Here is a 16,891-nt window from a genome sequence, read left to right on the forward strand (position 1 = left end):
TTGCCAGGCAGACAGGGCCCTGGGAAGCTATCATAGATTTCAGTCCCATCCATCTTCTGCTCTGCTCCCCTTCTTCCCACCTCCCCATCCCATCCATCTTCTGCTCTGCTCCCCTTCTTCCCACCTCCCCATCCCATCCATCTTCTGCTCTGTTCCCTTTCTTCCCCCTCCCAGTGCCATTCATGTACTTTATTCCTTCTCCCCCACCCTCCATGTCCCATCCCATCTTCTGCTCTTTCCAGGGTCTCCTCCCCATTAGATGTTTCTTTTCTCTCCATGTCCACTGCCATTCTGTGTTTCTATTTGGCCTGTCCTGCACCTTCCCTCTGTGTCCCTGTTCCTCCCCTTGTCCAGCTTCTCCTCTTCACTTTCACCCCCACCCTTTGGCCAGCATCTCTCCATCTCTCACCCCTGCCCCCCTCCCCATGGTATAGCATTTCTCTCTTTCAAAACTGCTTTGGTTGAATCACAGAAAAGCTGCAACTCAAAGCTATGACCTTTTACCTTCTCTCTTACTCCCTTCCCGGGTCCAGCATCTCTCCACCATTTATCCAATTTCTCTCTTTTCCATCCTCCATTCACCTACCCTCCCATCCAAGCATCTCTCTCTCTCTCTCTCTCTCTCTCTCTCTCTCTTTCTCCCTTTCCCTGTAGGTCCAGAATTTCTCCTCCTTACTTCCCCATCCCCTCATCCAAACTCTCTCTTCCCACTCCCTCCCCCACACCTATGGTCTGGCATCTCTCTCTTTCCCTTCCTTTCCCCTTCCCCGCCCTTCCTCCCTGCAGGATCTCTCTCCTTCCTTTCCCTTTCCCCCCTGTGGTCTGTCATCTCTCTCCTTCCCTTCCCCTCCCCTCCCTGCAGTCTGGCATCTCTTTCCCTCCATTCCTCTTCTCCTCCACCCCCCCCCCCCCCCACAGTCTGGCATCTCTCTCCTTACCCCTTCTGCCCAGTGGTCTGGCATCTCTCTCCTTCCCTCCCCCCCCCCCCCCGTAGTCTGGCATCTCTTTCCCTCCATTCCTCTCCCCCCACCCAATATGGCATCTCTCTCCTTCCCTTCCCCCCCCCCCCCCCCCCCCGGCAGTCAGGCATCTCTTTCCCTCCATTCCTCTTCTCCCCCCCCCCAGTCTAGCATCTCTCTCCTTACCCCTTCTGCCCAGTGGTCTGGCATCTCTCTTTTTCCCTTCCCCTTCTCCCCCCCCCCCCCCCCCCCCCACAGTCTGGCATCTCTCTCCTTCCTTATCCTTGTCCTCCCATTTAAGTGTTGTGATTGACAACACCTGTTTGAAAAATCAGAATCTCCATATGTGAAAATATCCAACTGCAAATAGTAATCCTCAAGTGGGTGGGGGGGGGGGGGGGGAGTCAATCACATCTCTTAAGTGGGAAGGCAAATATTGAATCTATTCCTGGTCTTGACTTTGCGACCTTTTCTGCAGGACTTAAGCCCAATTAATATGGTTTAAAGGTTGAAAGATGTTTGTTTGAATGAATGAATTTTGTATTTTGTGGGGATATATTACTGGGTTAGCATTTGAATAAACATATAAATGCTTGTAAAATAGTAATTGTGAGAGTCGACAAGAAGTAATTTATGATAAATACTAGTAAAAAAGGCCCGTTTCTGACACAAATGAAACGGGCGCAAGGTTTTCCTCAGAGAGTGTTATGTTTGAGTGCATGTGAGAGTGACTGTATGTGAGAGAGAGAGTGAATGTGTGAGTGTGTGTGTGTGAGAGAGAGAGAGTGAGTCTGGGTGTGAGTGTGTCTGTGAGAGAGAGAGTGTGTGCAAGTGTGTATGTGAGACAGTGGGAGAGAGAGTGTGTTTCACATGGATATAGTGTGTGCGAGAGAGTGAGTGTGTGTGAGACACAGACTCTCTGTGAGACTGAGTGTATGAGACCAAGACAGTGTGTGAGTAACTGTGTGACACATAGAGAGTGAATATGATACAGTATGAGACATAGAGTGTGTGAGAGAGAGTGAGAGAAAGACATTGACTGTGAGAGAGAGAGTGTGTGAGAGAGAGAGTGTGTGTGTGACAGAGATACCTCCCCCCCCTCTGGTGTCAGGCCCCCCCTCCATCCCTCTGGTGTCTGAGCGTTACTGTGCAGGACGCTGAGCTCTGGCTGTGCTTCAAGGAACTGACCAATCCTCTTTAATAGAATGCACCTCCAACATTCTGAAGCCGAGAAACCTCGTGTGGTTGGTCACTTCTGCTTGTGATGAACCCGGAAGTACGTGATGTCAATTCAGGAGATGGATACAGAGAGCAGGAATGCCTCAGCCATGCAGTCAGCTTCAGAATGTTGGAGGTGTGTTTTATTATATAGGATAAGTTGTTGACTATAGTAAATTGGATAGCCTAGTTTATATTATTTATGCATATTCATTAGGCATATGCTGAAAACATGACCCATGGGTGGCCCTCAAGGATTGGGAGCCGCTACCACTTGAAAGGTAGTCACAGGTGAGTGCAGTGAATCCAATACGGTCTCGCCTGCAGCTTGTTTCCTGGTACCACGTTTCTACTTGTTCAAGTCGTCTAACCCAGCAGCAACCACAACAATCTCACACACTTTTGAGACAGCCACCTCACCACTGCCCAAATTCTTTGCTGCTGGAGTGGCATTACAGTACAGGACTAAGCTCAGTGGCTGTGTCATGAGAATCGTTTCTTCACCTCCGGCTCCCTACCCTTAATCAGTTTCCATCTCAGCAGTTGCAGTGTTTACACCAGTAGCATTTCGTAGTAAAATGCTATAGGATACTCCCTGGCCTCGGCGGTTCTTGTAGCTGGCGTCTGCTGCACACTGAAGCTGTGTGGTAAAGTTTGTTTCCTGCTCAATTCTACAGAAACAACATCATAAGCTGTATTTCTAGCAGCCAAAGCCTGGGAGGACAGTGCAAATGCTACAATGTTGCAAAGCATCAGTGGGCCCGTCCCTTCCAGGCTTCTGTCTCAGCACTTCACTTGCTGGCTGTATAAATTGTTATCTTGTATACAGGGGTATCTGATGCCCTAGTGAACCTTCAGCTCTATGCCCTCCCTCTTCCCTATCTAGAACCGATCTCCCCCTCCCCCGTAGCCCAGTATCTTCCCTTCCATTCTCTACCCCCTCCCCCATGTCCAGCATCTCCCCTTCTCTTTGCCCCCCCCTCCCCACCAAGTGGCACATCTCCCTTTCCCTCCCCCTCAGGTCCAGAATTAATTCTCATCTCCCCTCCTCATCCCCCCACCCCCACCAGTCAATTTTATCTTCCCTTCCCGAGATCCAGAATTAGCTCTCCCCTTCTCATCTTCCCCCCACCAGTCCATTTATCTTCCCTTCCCTCCCCCTTCCCGAGATCCAGAATTAGCTCTCATCTCCCCTTCTCATCTTCCCCTCACCAGTCAATTTTACCTTCCCTTCCCTCCCCCTCAGGTCCAGAATTAATTCTCATCTCCCCTCCTCATCCCCCCCCCCACCAGTCAATTTTATCTTCCCTTCCCTCCCCCTTCCCGAGATCCAGAATTAGCTCTCGTCTCCCCTTTTCTACCCCACCAGTCCAGCATTTCATCTCCTCTTCCGTCCCCCTCGTCCCAGGTCCAGAATTAGTTCTCCCATTCTGTACCCCCCACCCCAGTCCAGCATGTCCTCTTCCCTCCCTCCAGAGAAACTGCCGGTTCCTAGAGATAAAAAAACACAATATTGAAGCTCCGCCCCCTACTGGTAGCAAAATGCAGATGGAGGACACTGCGGGGTCAGCTTAGAGGGAACAGTGGCCTTAATCTTCCCTGGAAAAGGCTTCCCAACATGAGCACTTTTCAAGAACCTAGTTGTGAGTCTCGAGGTTGATCGCAGTGACCCCAGACGTGCATTCCCTTTCTGAACTAGGGACTACACCTGTAGATTTAGGCTCCACCCTAGACCCACCCAAACTCCGTCCTCTTCCTATATCCACATAGCACGGATTGGCATATGTAAATCTAGGCAATTTTAAAACCAGGTTTCAACCTCTATTTCCCACTTCAGGCACAGGCAGCTCCTTGTGACTCTGGGCAAGTCACTTAACCCTCCATTGCCCCATGTAAGCCGCATTGAGCCTGCCATGAGTGGGAAAGTGCAGGGTACAAATGTAACAACAATAAAATAGATACTATTGGAGATTCTACATGGAATGTTGCTCCTATTGGAGATTCTACATGGAATGTTGCTATTCCACTAGCAACATTCCATGTAGAAGGCTGCGCAGGCTTCTGTTTCTGTGAGTCTGACGTCCTGCACGTACGTGCAGGACGTCAGACTCACAGAAGCAGAAGCCTGCGCGGCCACATTGGTGATCTGCAAGGGCCGACTTCTACATGGAATGTTGCTAGTGGAATAGCAACATTCCATGTAGAATCTCAAATAGTAGCAACAGTGGAGGAGTGGCCTAGTGGTTAGGGTGGTGGACTTTGGTCCTGAGGAACTGAGTTCAATTCCCACTTCAGGCACAGGCAGCTCCTTGTGGCTCTGGGCAAGTCACTTAACCCTCCATTGCCCCATGTAAGCCACATTGAGCCTGCCATGAGTGGGAAAGCGCAGGGTACAAATGTAACAACAATAAATAAATAAATAAATGTGTAAATGCTGATCTTTACAGGTTTAAATCGCAGCTAGGACTTCTAAAATACACCCCTTAGCCTAACAATCAGAATAATGATTAGCCCAAATGCCCCTCCCCCCCCCCCCCACACTCAGGCCACTTTCGCTCCCCACCCCCTTACCTTCTTGCATCTTCTCCTTCATCAGTCTGTTGCTCTCTTGCTCCTGTGTGCTGGGACTCGGGTTATCCTGTTAACGCAATCACCTGGATCCTGATACATAGGAGCAGGAGAGAGACAGACCGAGGGAACAGAACCTTCTGCCTGCTTCCGGAAGCCTTGCCAGCGTCGGTCTCCCCTCGGAGGCCAGACCCAGGAAATCTTTCCTCCTCTCCCCCCCCCCCCCCTTTGACGGCCCTGGATCTGCCTCTTGTGAGGTGAGAGAAAGAAATTCTCCCTGGACTAATCGTAAAGGAAACGGTGAAAGAAGTGTGGCTTTGGCAGTCTTCAGAGAAGTTTAACTGCCATCCGGCTCAACAGATATCCTAGGAGAAAGCACTGTGGAGTTTTGGGACTCGGTGTTCTGCAGCTATAGGAGAAGGTTCTGGACAGGTAATGTACATACGCTTCGTGTGGGAAGACTTGTTCCATGACAGCCAGCTCTCAGACTGGTTTGGGAGTACAGTAACCAGACCACACTGTTCTAGTGGTAGGTGGAAGACAATAGCTTTATGGAAATAACTTGCTGGGTGGACCCGTCAATTGAAGTAACATCTGCTACTGAACTGTTTGCTTCTCTAACCCAAAGGAGTCATACAGGCTGTAAAGAGACATTTTTCCTTCTGAGTGGTCAATATGGAAAAGAAAATAAGATACCTTTTTTATTGGACATAACTTAATACATTTCTTGATTAGCTTTCGAAGGTTGCCCTTCTTCTAGCCCACTATAAACCATAAGTTGTATTTCACTGCTTATCACCCTCCTCTCCCCTCCCCTCCCCTCCCCTCCCCACAAACACCCTGCTAGACTATGGAATGCTTTGAAGTCCCCATACAGATCTCCTACCCATCCTGCTAGACCATCTATGAAGGACTGTTATATACACCGTCAGCTAACACATTTGCTTATTTCTGATCTGATGAAGAAGGGCAACCTTCGAAAGCTAATCAAGAAATGCATTAAGTTATGTCCAATAAAAAAAGGTATCATCTTATTTTCTTTTCCATGTTTTAATTTTGTTTGATTTCTATTGATAACCTTTAAGAGTGGGCTAACACACCTCTCTCCTTCTGAGTGTAAATCACTGTGTCTGTCTTCAATAATTAAGGACCGCTGGGGAACTGTAAGCCAGTGCGTATTGTCTCATTCCTTTCCACCAGAGGTTTTTGTTTTGGAGACCACTCTTCCTCTGAAGTTCCTCTTTACAGCAAGTGGAGAACAGCTTAACCCGGTCCCGGGTGTGACCCCACTGAATTTCTAGTTCTGATGTTCCAGGGGCGTAGCCAGGCACCCAATTTTGGGTGGGCCTGGGCCCAACATGGGTGAGCAGAAGAACTCCGCCCTGTCCCACGAGTGATTTGGTCTCTCCATCTCTTGCCTGCGTGCCATATGGTCTCTGAAATATCCCTCCTCCCCCGCATACCTTGTAAGTAGAAGATTTTCACCGGCAGCGAGCAGCAACTAATACACACTGCTCATGTTGGCTCCACAGCCTTCCCTCTAATGCAACTTCCTGTTTCTGCATAGGCGGGAACATATCAGAGGGAAGACTGTAGGACCGGTGCGAACAGCATGTATCAGTCGCTGCTCGCTGCAGGCGAAGATCTGCTGTTTACAAGGTATGCAGGAGGGACAGCTGTTGGGAATTTTGGGCTGGTAGGGCTTGGGGATCCCTGCCAGCCACTTCATAAGTTCTGCTATTGGGTGGGCCTGAGCCCAAAGTGGGTGGGCCTGGGCCCGCCCGAGCCCACCCTTGGCTACACCACTGTGATGTTCCAAGAAAAGCCAAACTAGAAGTCCGTACAGGTGCCTGGGTTCCAGCCAGAAATGAATTTAGCCCGCTCAGTATGACCTGGACGTAGAAGGAGGAGGAGTGGGCTGTCCTGGATTTCAGCATTCTATGCAAGGGCATCATGACGAAAACTGCTCTTCCCATCTTCACTGATCTCCACAAATTCACTACTGCCTGAATCTACAGGAACTCTACGAAATGCCCCCCCCCCCCCCCCCGAGTAACAGTAGAAATAAAAACCTCTCCATGTCAATGAAAAACAAGCTTTTCCATACGTCTGGCAAGCAGACCTGCCTGAAATAGTTCAGGAGCACCAAATATCCCTCTCAGAGATGGAAGCAACGTTGGTCATTTGGAAGTCAGTGTTCAAAGGGTTTCGATCAGGGGGTTTCAACCCAGCCCCTCAGGCACACCTAGCCAGTCAGGTTTTCAGGATATCCACAATGAGTATGCGTGAGATAGATCTGCATACACTGACTGCCTCCATTGCAGGGGCATAGCTACGTGGGGGCATGGGCCCCCACAGATTATGCCCTGGCCCCCTCTACATTTGACTCCCCCCCCCCACATCAGGTACCTTGTTTGCTGGCGGGGGACCCCAGTCCCCGCCAGCTGAAGAGTCTTCTTCAGCGCAGGTCGACTTCGGCGCCTTCATTGTGGGATCTTCTGTTTCTGACGCCTTACGTCCTGCACCGTGCAGCAATCAGGAGCCGCACCCGCCGCCGGCTCATCAGGCGCCCGTAGCGCAGTAGGAAGAACACTCGGTGGGAGGGAGGGACCCTGAATCTCGGAGGGAGAGAGGGGACAACCCTGAAACTCGGAGGGAGGGAGGGAGGGGAGACGACCCTGGAACTGGGAGGGAGGGGGACCCTGGAACTGGGAGGGAGGGGACGACCCTGGGACTGGGAGGGGGGCCCCTGGCACACACTCTCATTCTCATACACAGACTCTCTCTCTCTCTCACAGACACATTCGCACCCAGTCTCACTCTCTCTGTGTCACACACACACACACACACACACACACTCGCACAGTCACTCTCTCTCACACACACTCTCTCAAACATACACACTCCAAGGAAAACCTTGCTAGCACCCATTTCATTTGTGTCAGAACCGGACCTTTTTTACTAGTAGACAATAATGCGTATTTTAGCTTACGCTTACATTACGACACGTCTTGATTATTGTAATATAATTTATTTGGGCATTACCAAATTCAATTTGAAACATTTGCAAACTATTCAAAACACAGCTGCTCATATAATTTTGTAGAGCCTCAAGATACGAAAAGGCTACACCTTTACTTCGTCAACTTCATTGGATCCCGATCTATCTTAGAATTTCATTTAAGGTTCTTATCCTTACATATAAAGCACTTTACCCTGCTACACCATCCTGTCTTGCAAACTTAACTATTCCATACACACCTTTGCGAACTTTACGTTCACTTACTGAGAATAGGCTGGTAATTCCACCTCCCTCAAGAGCTAGGCGGGAATCAAGCCGAGCCTCAGCCTTTTTCTTTCTATCACCATCACTCTGGAACTCCCTCCCAAAATTTATCAGGGTGGAAGAATTATTTACGCTTTTTCATACGGCTTCGAAAACCTATTTCTTTGAAAAAGCTTTTGAAATTTAGCGCTGCTTATCTAGAGAAGCACTCAGGAAGGAAAGAAAATATAACTATTGAGCAGGGAATATATATTACCAAAGGAAATAGCATTGACTGATGTGATGTGTATGATCGATACAATTAATTGTTTTGTCCTCTTTGGTATGGAAGGTTTTGTTAGTGCTGTCGTGATAAAGTGGATTTCTTTTATAAGTTAGAATATCACTGTATGATATTTGTATTTTTAAAGATGTAAACAGTTCTGATTTGCTATGCAAGAAGTGACGGTATAGTAAATAAATAAATGATAACTGGACAGTACCACATCCAAAAATCAAGTGTCAAAATGTTTTTTTTCGAACCATAAAAACATCTATCTTTTTGTTTTGAAAATGTCCATTTCCTACATGTTTTTATTACTCAGTGTGTTTTTCTTTTGTGACCATTTTAATAAAAAAAAGGCCAAGGGAAAAACACTCAGTAACAAGCGATTGAGCCGTATAGGGGGGCCAGCATTCTATAACCCTGTGCGTAAGTGTTGGAACTCCCTCGCCACTTCCCTGGCCATAAGCACCACCATACTGGGAAAAGACCAAGGGTCCATCAAGCCCAGCATCCTGTCTCCAACAGCGGCCAATCCAGGCTTCAAGAACACGGCAAAAGCCTCAAAAAAAATATTTTTAATAATGTTCAATGGACTTTTCCTTCAGAAATCTGTCCAAACCCCCCTTAAACTCCATAAGGCCAGCTGCTGTCACTACATTCTCCGGCAACGAGTTCCAGAGTCCAACTACACGCTGAGTAAAGAAAAAAACTTTCTCCTATTTGTTTTAAATCTACCATATTCTAGCTTCATCTTGTGTCCCCTGGTTTTGTTGTTGTTTGAAAGTGTAAACAAACGCTTCACATCTGTCCGCTCTACTCCGCTCATTATCTTGTAGACTTCTATCATATCACCCCTCAGCCACCTTTTCTCCAAGCTGAAGAGCCCTAACCGTCTTAGCCTTTCCTAATAGGGAAGTCCTCCCATCCCTTTTACCATTTTCCTTGCCCTTCTCTGCACCTTCTCCAGTTCCTTTATATCTTTTTTGAGATGCGGCGACCAGAATTGAACACAATATTCGAGGTGCGGTCGCACCATGGAGCGATACAACGGCATTATAACATCCTCGTGTTTGTTTTCCATCCCTTTCCTAATAATACTCAACATTCTGTGCACTTTCTTAGCCGCCGCAGCACACTGAGCAGAAGTTTTCAGCGTCTTATCAACGATGACTCCCAGATCCCTTTTTGGTCTGTGACTCCTAACGCGGAACCTTGCATGACAAAGCTGTAATTCGGGTTCCTTTTGAGTTGTGTGCCAGGAGATTTAGGCACATGGGGTTATAAATTAGGGAATGGGGAGATGTGTGTGCAATTATTGGCAATTAGCTGCTGCTGCAATAATTAATTGTTAACATCAATTCATTCAATTAATTGGCTTATAAGCTAATTCATTTTCTCATGCAAATTTCAGCACCAAAATTCCAGTGCCGTAGATAGAATCTGGGGGTTAGAGGTCAATTCTATAAAGGGCGCTAAAAATTAGGCACCCAAAATCTAGGCGCTATGCTAGTATTTTAAAACATCAGATCTGTGTGCCTAATGTATTATAGAATTACTAGCGTAAGTGATCAATTAGGTGTCACCACGTATGCCAGCTCTATGGCAGGTGTAAATGTGATACGATTCAATAAAGAGCATAATTAAATAGAACGGCCCATGTGAACGCCCCCCCCCTTTGCAATTACCCTATAGAACACTTACTAAGCTGCGCTAATAGGGATCTTACGCTAGCAGCGGTGGCCATTTTTGCTCATTGCTGAGGCCATTTTTACCGCAGCAGGTAAAAAGGCCAAAAAAAGAAATGGCCATGCGGTAAGATTGCGCTTACCATGTGGCCTTGCAGGGGGGAGCACGTACCGCCACCCATTGAGGTGGCAGTGAGGGCTCCTGCACTAACCCGGCAGTTACCGGCCAAGTGCGCGGTGCTGACCGATTACCTGCTGGGGGTGGAACTATTCCCGGCACCCACGTCGGGCCGGTGGTAGTTCCAGATTGTCACGCGGTAAGCCCGTGGTGGGCTTACCACTGCTTTGCAAAAGGGTCCCTTAGGCACCAAGTTATAGAATTCAATTCAATTTCAAGTGAGGTCTTATATACCCCTAATATCCCCTAAATAGAGTTCAGTGCGGTTTGCATGGTTTAGGTAGAGATAACATAGTAACATGGTAAATGACGGCAGATAAAGACCTGAACGATCCATCCAGCCTGCCCAACAGGATAAACTCATTTTACATGGTATGTGGTACTTTATACCCGAGTTTGATTTGTCCTTGCCTTTCTCAGGGCACAGACCGTAGAAGTCTGTCCAGCACTGTTCTTGTACTAAGTTCTGAAGCTAATGTCGAAGCCCCTTAAAATTTACACTCCAGCCCATCCATATCCAGTCACAATCAGGGCAAAGACAGTAGAAGTCTGCCCAGCACTGTTCCTGTACTAAAAGTTCTGAAGATTCTGGAATCCTAAAGAGTTACAAAATTCCGGAATCCCAATTAGTAGCAATATTCCATGTAGAACCCCAAAGAGTAACATAGTAACATAGTAAATGACGGCAGATAAAGAGCTGAACGGTCCATCCAGTCCGCCCAACAAGATAAACTCATTATACATGGTATGTGATACTTTATACCCGAGTTTGATTTGTCCTTGCCTTTCTCAGGGCACAGACCGTAGAAGTCTGCTCAGCACTGTTCTTGTACTAAGTTCTGAAGCTAACACCAAAGCCCCTTAAATATTTACACTCCAGCCCATCCCTATCTATTCAGTCACGATCAGGGCACAGACCGTAGAAGTCTGCCCAGCACTGTTCTTGTACTAAGTTCTGAAGCTAATGTCGAAGCCCCTTAAAATTTACACTCTAGCCCATCCATATCTATTCAGTCACGATCAGGGCATAGACCATAGAAGTCTGCCCAGCACTGATTTTGTTTCCCAGTTACCGGTGTTGCCACCCAATCTCCGCTAAGATTCCATAGATCCGTTCCTTCTAAACAGGATTCCTTTGTGTTTATCCCATGCATGTTCGTAATCCATTAATTAACAATGGAAATTCAAACAATGGAAATCAAGAAATTCAATAGCACCTAAGTGCATTTAATCACTTAACTGCTATTTCAACCCCAAGTTCCAGTAGAGGGAGTTACTGTTTTTAATGTGTGTTAAAAGCTGCGTTAAACACCTGATGCAGCTTAGTTAATAGCAGTGGTATAGCTACGTGGGGCCACGGGGGCCTGGTCCCCCCAAAATTTGCTCTGGGTCCCTGGTTGGCTGGCGGGGGTCCCCAACCTCTGCCATCTGAAGACCATCCAGCGCTGGTCCGCAGCAGTGCTGCAGTATTGCCTGCCCTACTGTCTCTTCCCCTCATGTCCGGCATGTTCCATTTAGTGCCGGATATTAGGGGAAGAGAGAGCAGGGCAGGCAATGCAGCAGCGCCGGAGACGAGTGCTGGATGAAGTCCAGCTGGCGGGGGTTGGGAACTCCTGCCAGCCAAGGTATTTGCGGTGGCAGTGCTTCAGCTGGTGGGGGTTAGGGACCCCCACCAGCCAAAATGTACGGCGGCGGCAGTGGGTCGGGAGCGGCAGGGTGGTGAGGCGTCAGGGGGGTGGTGGCGGGGCAGTGACCAAAATGTGCCCTCCCTCACCTTGGGCTCTGGACCCCTCCCACCTCGAGGTCTGGTTATGCCCCTGGTTAATAGATCCAAACTGCCTTTAAATAACCAGCAGAGCAAAGTTAACATATGGCTAAAGGTTTAATGCTTGGATTATTCTTATATTTTACGATTGCAAAACTACCTACAGGATTTCACACTTATGGAACTAATAAAATAAAAGCTAGGATCAGCTTCAACTTCTGACTGCCTTTCCCCCCTTTTAATGAAAAATAGACCATGTTCAGCTAGGGAGCACTGCCCTCTAGTGGGCTGGCAGGACATATTAGAAGAAGGCAGATTTTAGAAAGAACATACAAGTCATGGACATTCATTCCCCTTCTGAAATGGATTATTCATGCCAATTTTTGCCCTACCCTAGTCCTGCCCAGACCACACCCCATTGCCATATGCACAATTTGCATGTGTAAATCCTGGCTTTCTAAGTATTTTCTATGTATATGTGAGATGCACATATAGATAGATGATGGTATTTATGTAATTATGGGGAGGGAAATGGGACTTGATATACTGCCTTTCTGTGGTATTTTGCAATACATTCAAAGAGGTTTACATATATACAGGTACTTGTTTTTTTGTACCTGGGGCAATGGAGGGTTGTGACTTGCCCACAGTCACAAGGAGCTGCAGTGGTAATCGAACTCAGTTCCCCAGGATCAAAGTCCACTGCACTAACCGCTAGGCTACTCCTCCACTCATCTCAAAATTCAAAGCCAATTATGTGTTGACCAGCAGCCAATAAACACGCAGTTGACCAATCCATGTGTTTTCAAAAAATACATGGATAATATTGTACCATTTAAATAGCAAATCAACTAGACATTATCTGTGTGTTTGTAGGCTGGATTGGGCAGCAGTAATGGGTTAAAAAAAGCATCCTTTCAGCAGCCACGAAACAGATACTGGGCGATACTCAGGAAGCAGTGGTCAGTGGTCTTAAAGCCTCTGACAGCCGTGGGCTAAATTACACATGGATATTCCATTTCAAGCACTATCCAGTGTGATGGTCCTGGTCACCCTCATCGTGGTTAGGAACCACCAACTTCAAGCACTGACCATTTTTAGATCAGGAAAACCACTTTAGTTTCCAGGAGTTCAATCCATGGCCAGACACTAATCCAGCCCAGGTTTTCGGTTTCACAAATACACCCAAGGAATTAATTTATTAACTTCCAAGCAAAACAAACTCCACTATGTGGCAAAGACTGGCATTTCTTATTTAAGTCTGAATATATAGACTCAAGAAAAATGTCAGGAAGTATTTTTTCACGGAGAGAGTGGTGGATGCTTGGAATGCCCTCCCGCGGGAGGTGGTGGAGAGGAAAACGGTAATGGAATTCAAACATGCGTGGGATAAACATAAAGGAATCCTGTGCAGAAGGAATGGATCCTCAGGAGCTTAGTCGAGATCAGGAGGCGGGGCTGGTGGTTGGGAGGCGGGGACAGTGCTGGGCAAACTTACACGGTCTGTGCCAGAGCCGGTGGTGGGAGGCGGGGCTGGTGGTTGGGAGGCAGGGATAGTGCTGGGCAGACTTATAGGGTCTGTGCCAGAACCGGTGGTGGGAGGCGGGGCTGGTGGTTGGGAGGCGGGGCTAGTGCTGGGCAGACTTCTACGGTCTGTGCCCTGAAAATGACAGATACAAATCAAGGTAAGGTATACACAAAAAGTAGCACATGTGAGTTTATCTTTTCGGGCAGACTGGATGGACCGTGCAGGTCTTTTTCTGCCGTCATCTACTATGTTACTATGTTACTATATTCCACAGGTATCCCAAAGCCTTTCTTTTATCTTCTGGCTGCTTCTGATGGGTTTCTCAGCAGGGCTTACTTCCAGCCATGTTCCCACTAGCACATGGGGATACCCCCTTTCAAAAGTACCTTGTCCATAGTTCTCTCCTCTAGAGGCTTTTTCTTGTCACCACTGCAAGTTTCATAGGCTCCAGCCCCTTCCTCAGCCCCTCGTACACAGCTGAGTCACCAGGCTTTGGCTGGAACATCTATAGCCTCTCTCCCTAGAGGCTTGTTCCTTTCACCACTGCCAGTCTCACAAGCTCCCCCCTTCCCTCAGCCCCTGGGACACAGCTGAGTTACTTAGCTCCAGCAGGAACCTCTGCAGCTTCTAGAAAAGATTGCAGGAAAAACCTGGCTTTCACCAACCTCTGTATTTAGGGTTACCATATGTCTGGATTTCCCTGGACATGTCCTCCTTTTCAGGGGACTGTCGGGGGGTCCTGGCAGTTTTTTCCAGCCTGCCCGTTTGTCCGGGTTTCTGGGCAGGTGGGCTGGCAGGCAGGCCTCAGGGTGTCCCCTCCCCAACGTACCTTAACACAGCCTGGTGGTCTAATGGTGACCTCTTTGGGACAGGAAGGAACCCCACTCTTTCCTGTCCGCGGCCGCTGACCTGCTCGCTGCCACCACTTCAAAATGACGCCAAGACTTCAAGCGGCGGCCTCGTGAGACTTCCGTGGAAATCTTGCAAGGCCACCGCTTCATAAGGACTTAGGACCTACAGAAATCTATTTCAATCCTTTAGTTCACCTCTCCATTCTCTAACCCACTCATTACATTCATAGAATTTAATTTTTTTTCTTTATTTTTAAAAATAGTCCCCACCACCACCCGCAGAACATACACATATACACATTTCACAAATAAATAAATAAACATTGATTTGCTCATTTACTTAGAGTGGAGATTTCTTAAAACAGTTAGCGCTGATTCTGTTAATTTCATTGAGAAATATTTTAACAATAAGGATAAATATTACGTGTATTATACAGGCAGCTATACAATACGAAAAGCCTCCTGCATGTTCAAGTGAAACGTACTTGTGCTTGGTCCTCAGGAGATAGGATATTGCAAACACTGATGATTCTTTGATGGCGTTATATGAAATGTAAGACATGGCTTCTCATTTGTGATGACAAATACGTTACTCATTGATCTGAAGCCAGCTACTGCCCAAGTCAGTTTCTCATATTATTCAGTGCAAGTAAACTTCTTGCCTTTTCTGTTGTGCTCTGCACTCACACATTCCTTTACTGACAGCCCTGTCACCTTCTTCTTTTATTTGAGCGCATTTACGAAGGCGTCAATCCAGAGGACGAGCATGTCAAGTTCACTGATGGCTTTGTACACTCCCTTTTCTCTGAGCTGCAATCAAATAAAGCACAGAGCTTAACAGCAGATGTGGTTACCCACTTGACATCATTTGGATATTATTATGCTAAATTGATAACACAACTTGCATTAAACCTCGTGAACTGTGGTATTCATGGAAAGTGTTGTTAACTTCCCCAGAGGGCTTCAAGCCGCTAAAGTGTGGCTTGGTTCTACCAAGGAAGAACTTAAATAAGAGCCCCGCCCCTCAATCCACCCCTGATCCAGTTTAAATTTCCTCCCCCCCCCCCTTCCCTGCAACCTACCATGGGTCTCTGTGTTGGGTAATAATAGGACAGGAGGGATCCCCTAGCGCTTTTGCTCCAGTGGCTCCCTCTGTAAAAATGTTGACCTCAAACCCCTAGCCACAGTCTCATGGTACTATTGCTATGGGTCAGGCTCCCAAACAAGGGAAAATTGATTGAGGGGGGAGTTCTTATTAGAAAATTGTTTGAGACATGGGAAGCAACTGCTTGCCCTGGGATTTGTAGCGTGGAATGTTGCTACTTTTCGAGATTCTGCATGGAATCTTTAGGATTCCAGAATCTTGCTATTCTTTGGGGTTCTACATGGAACGTTGCTACTCTTTGAGATTCTGCATGGAATCTTGTCACTTTTTAGGATTCTAGAATCTTGCTATTCTTTGGGGTTCTACATGGAATGTTGCTACTAATCTTGTCACTCTTTAGGATTCCAGAATCTTGCTATTCTTTGGGGTTCTACACGGAATGTTGCTACTTTGAGAGGTTCTGCAAGGAATCTTGTCACTTTTTAGGATTCTAGAACCTTGCTATTCTTTGGGGTTCTACATGGAATGTTGCCACGATTTGAATTTCTGCCAGGTACTTGTGACCTGGCTTGGCCACTGTTTGGAAAACAGGATATTGGGCTAGATGGACCATTGGTCTGACCCAGTATAGCTACTCTTATGCTCTTATGTTCTGCCTATTATAAATACCTCTTCATTTAATGTTATATACACTAATTCTCCCATCTTATTTTTTAGGCTTCTAGCATTTGTACACAGACACTTCAAATTGTGTTTTTTCCTTGCATCAACAAGCTGCTTTGACGTTGATGGGGATAATTTGCATCCTTTACTCTGTTCTCCCATTAAACATTCCTGGCTTTCTTTCACCATTATTGAAGCCTTTTTATTGGGATTCCCTAAAGATCCTGTTTCATTAATATCCTTCAAGGATGCTCCACACCAAACCATGCACTCCTGGGTGACTGTTGGCTCCCCCCCCCCCCCATTTTAGTTTAAAATCTGCTTTATCTCCTTTTAAATGAGAGCGCCAGAAGCTTGGTTCCTTCCCGGTTAATGTGGAGTCCATCCTTTTGGAACAGGCTCCCCCTTTCCCAGAATGTTACCCTGTTTCTAACAAATTCAAATCCCTCATCCCTATACCATCATCTCAACCACACATTGGAGTTCTACCTGCCACTTGAGTCCTGCGCGTGGAACTGGGAGCAGTTCTGAAAATGTTACCCTGGAGAATCTGGATTTCAGCTTAGATAGAAAGAGCCTAAATTTGGCTTCCAGAACCTTCCTCTCACTTTTTCCTATGTCATTGGTATCCACTGGGATAAGCGGTATAAAATGTTTTGTAAATGTTTGGGATCTTGCCGGGTATTTGTGACCTGGATTGGCCACTGTTGGAAACAGGATGCTGGGCTTGATGGACCTTTGGTCTTTCCCAGTATGGCAATACTTATGAACTTATGTACCAAGACAGCCGACTCCTCCCCAGCACTATCTAAAATCCTAT

The 16,891-nt window shown here is 47.1% G+C and overlaps 1 protein-coding gene across 1 annotated transcript in view; it reads right to left on the reverse strand.

Annotated features, from left to right (window-relative positions):
• LOC115477759 overlaps positions 1–16,891 on the reverse strand; it is a 66,672-nt gene that overhangs the window by 28,367 nt on the left and 21,414 nt on the right. Inside the window, exons 4-5 of the mRNA XM_030214827.1 lie at positions 15,045–15,113; positions 4,749–4,815 (exon numbers count right to left, since the gene is read on the reverse strand). Coding sequence (XP_030070687.1) covers positions 4,749–4,815; positions 15,045–15,113 — 136 coding nt within the window. The remainder of the gene's footprint in view (positions 1–4,748; positions 4,816–15,044; positions 15,114–16,891) is intronic.

Source organism: Microcaecilia unicolor, chromosome 9 (assembly GCF_901765095.1).
Source record: "Microcaecilia unicolor chromosome 9, aMicUni1.1, whole genome shotgun sequence".
In the NCBI taxonomy this organism is placed as follows: domain Eukaryota; kingdom Metazoa; phylum Chordata; class Amphibia; order Gymnophiona; family Siphonopidae; genus Microcaecilia; species Microcaecilia unicolor.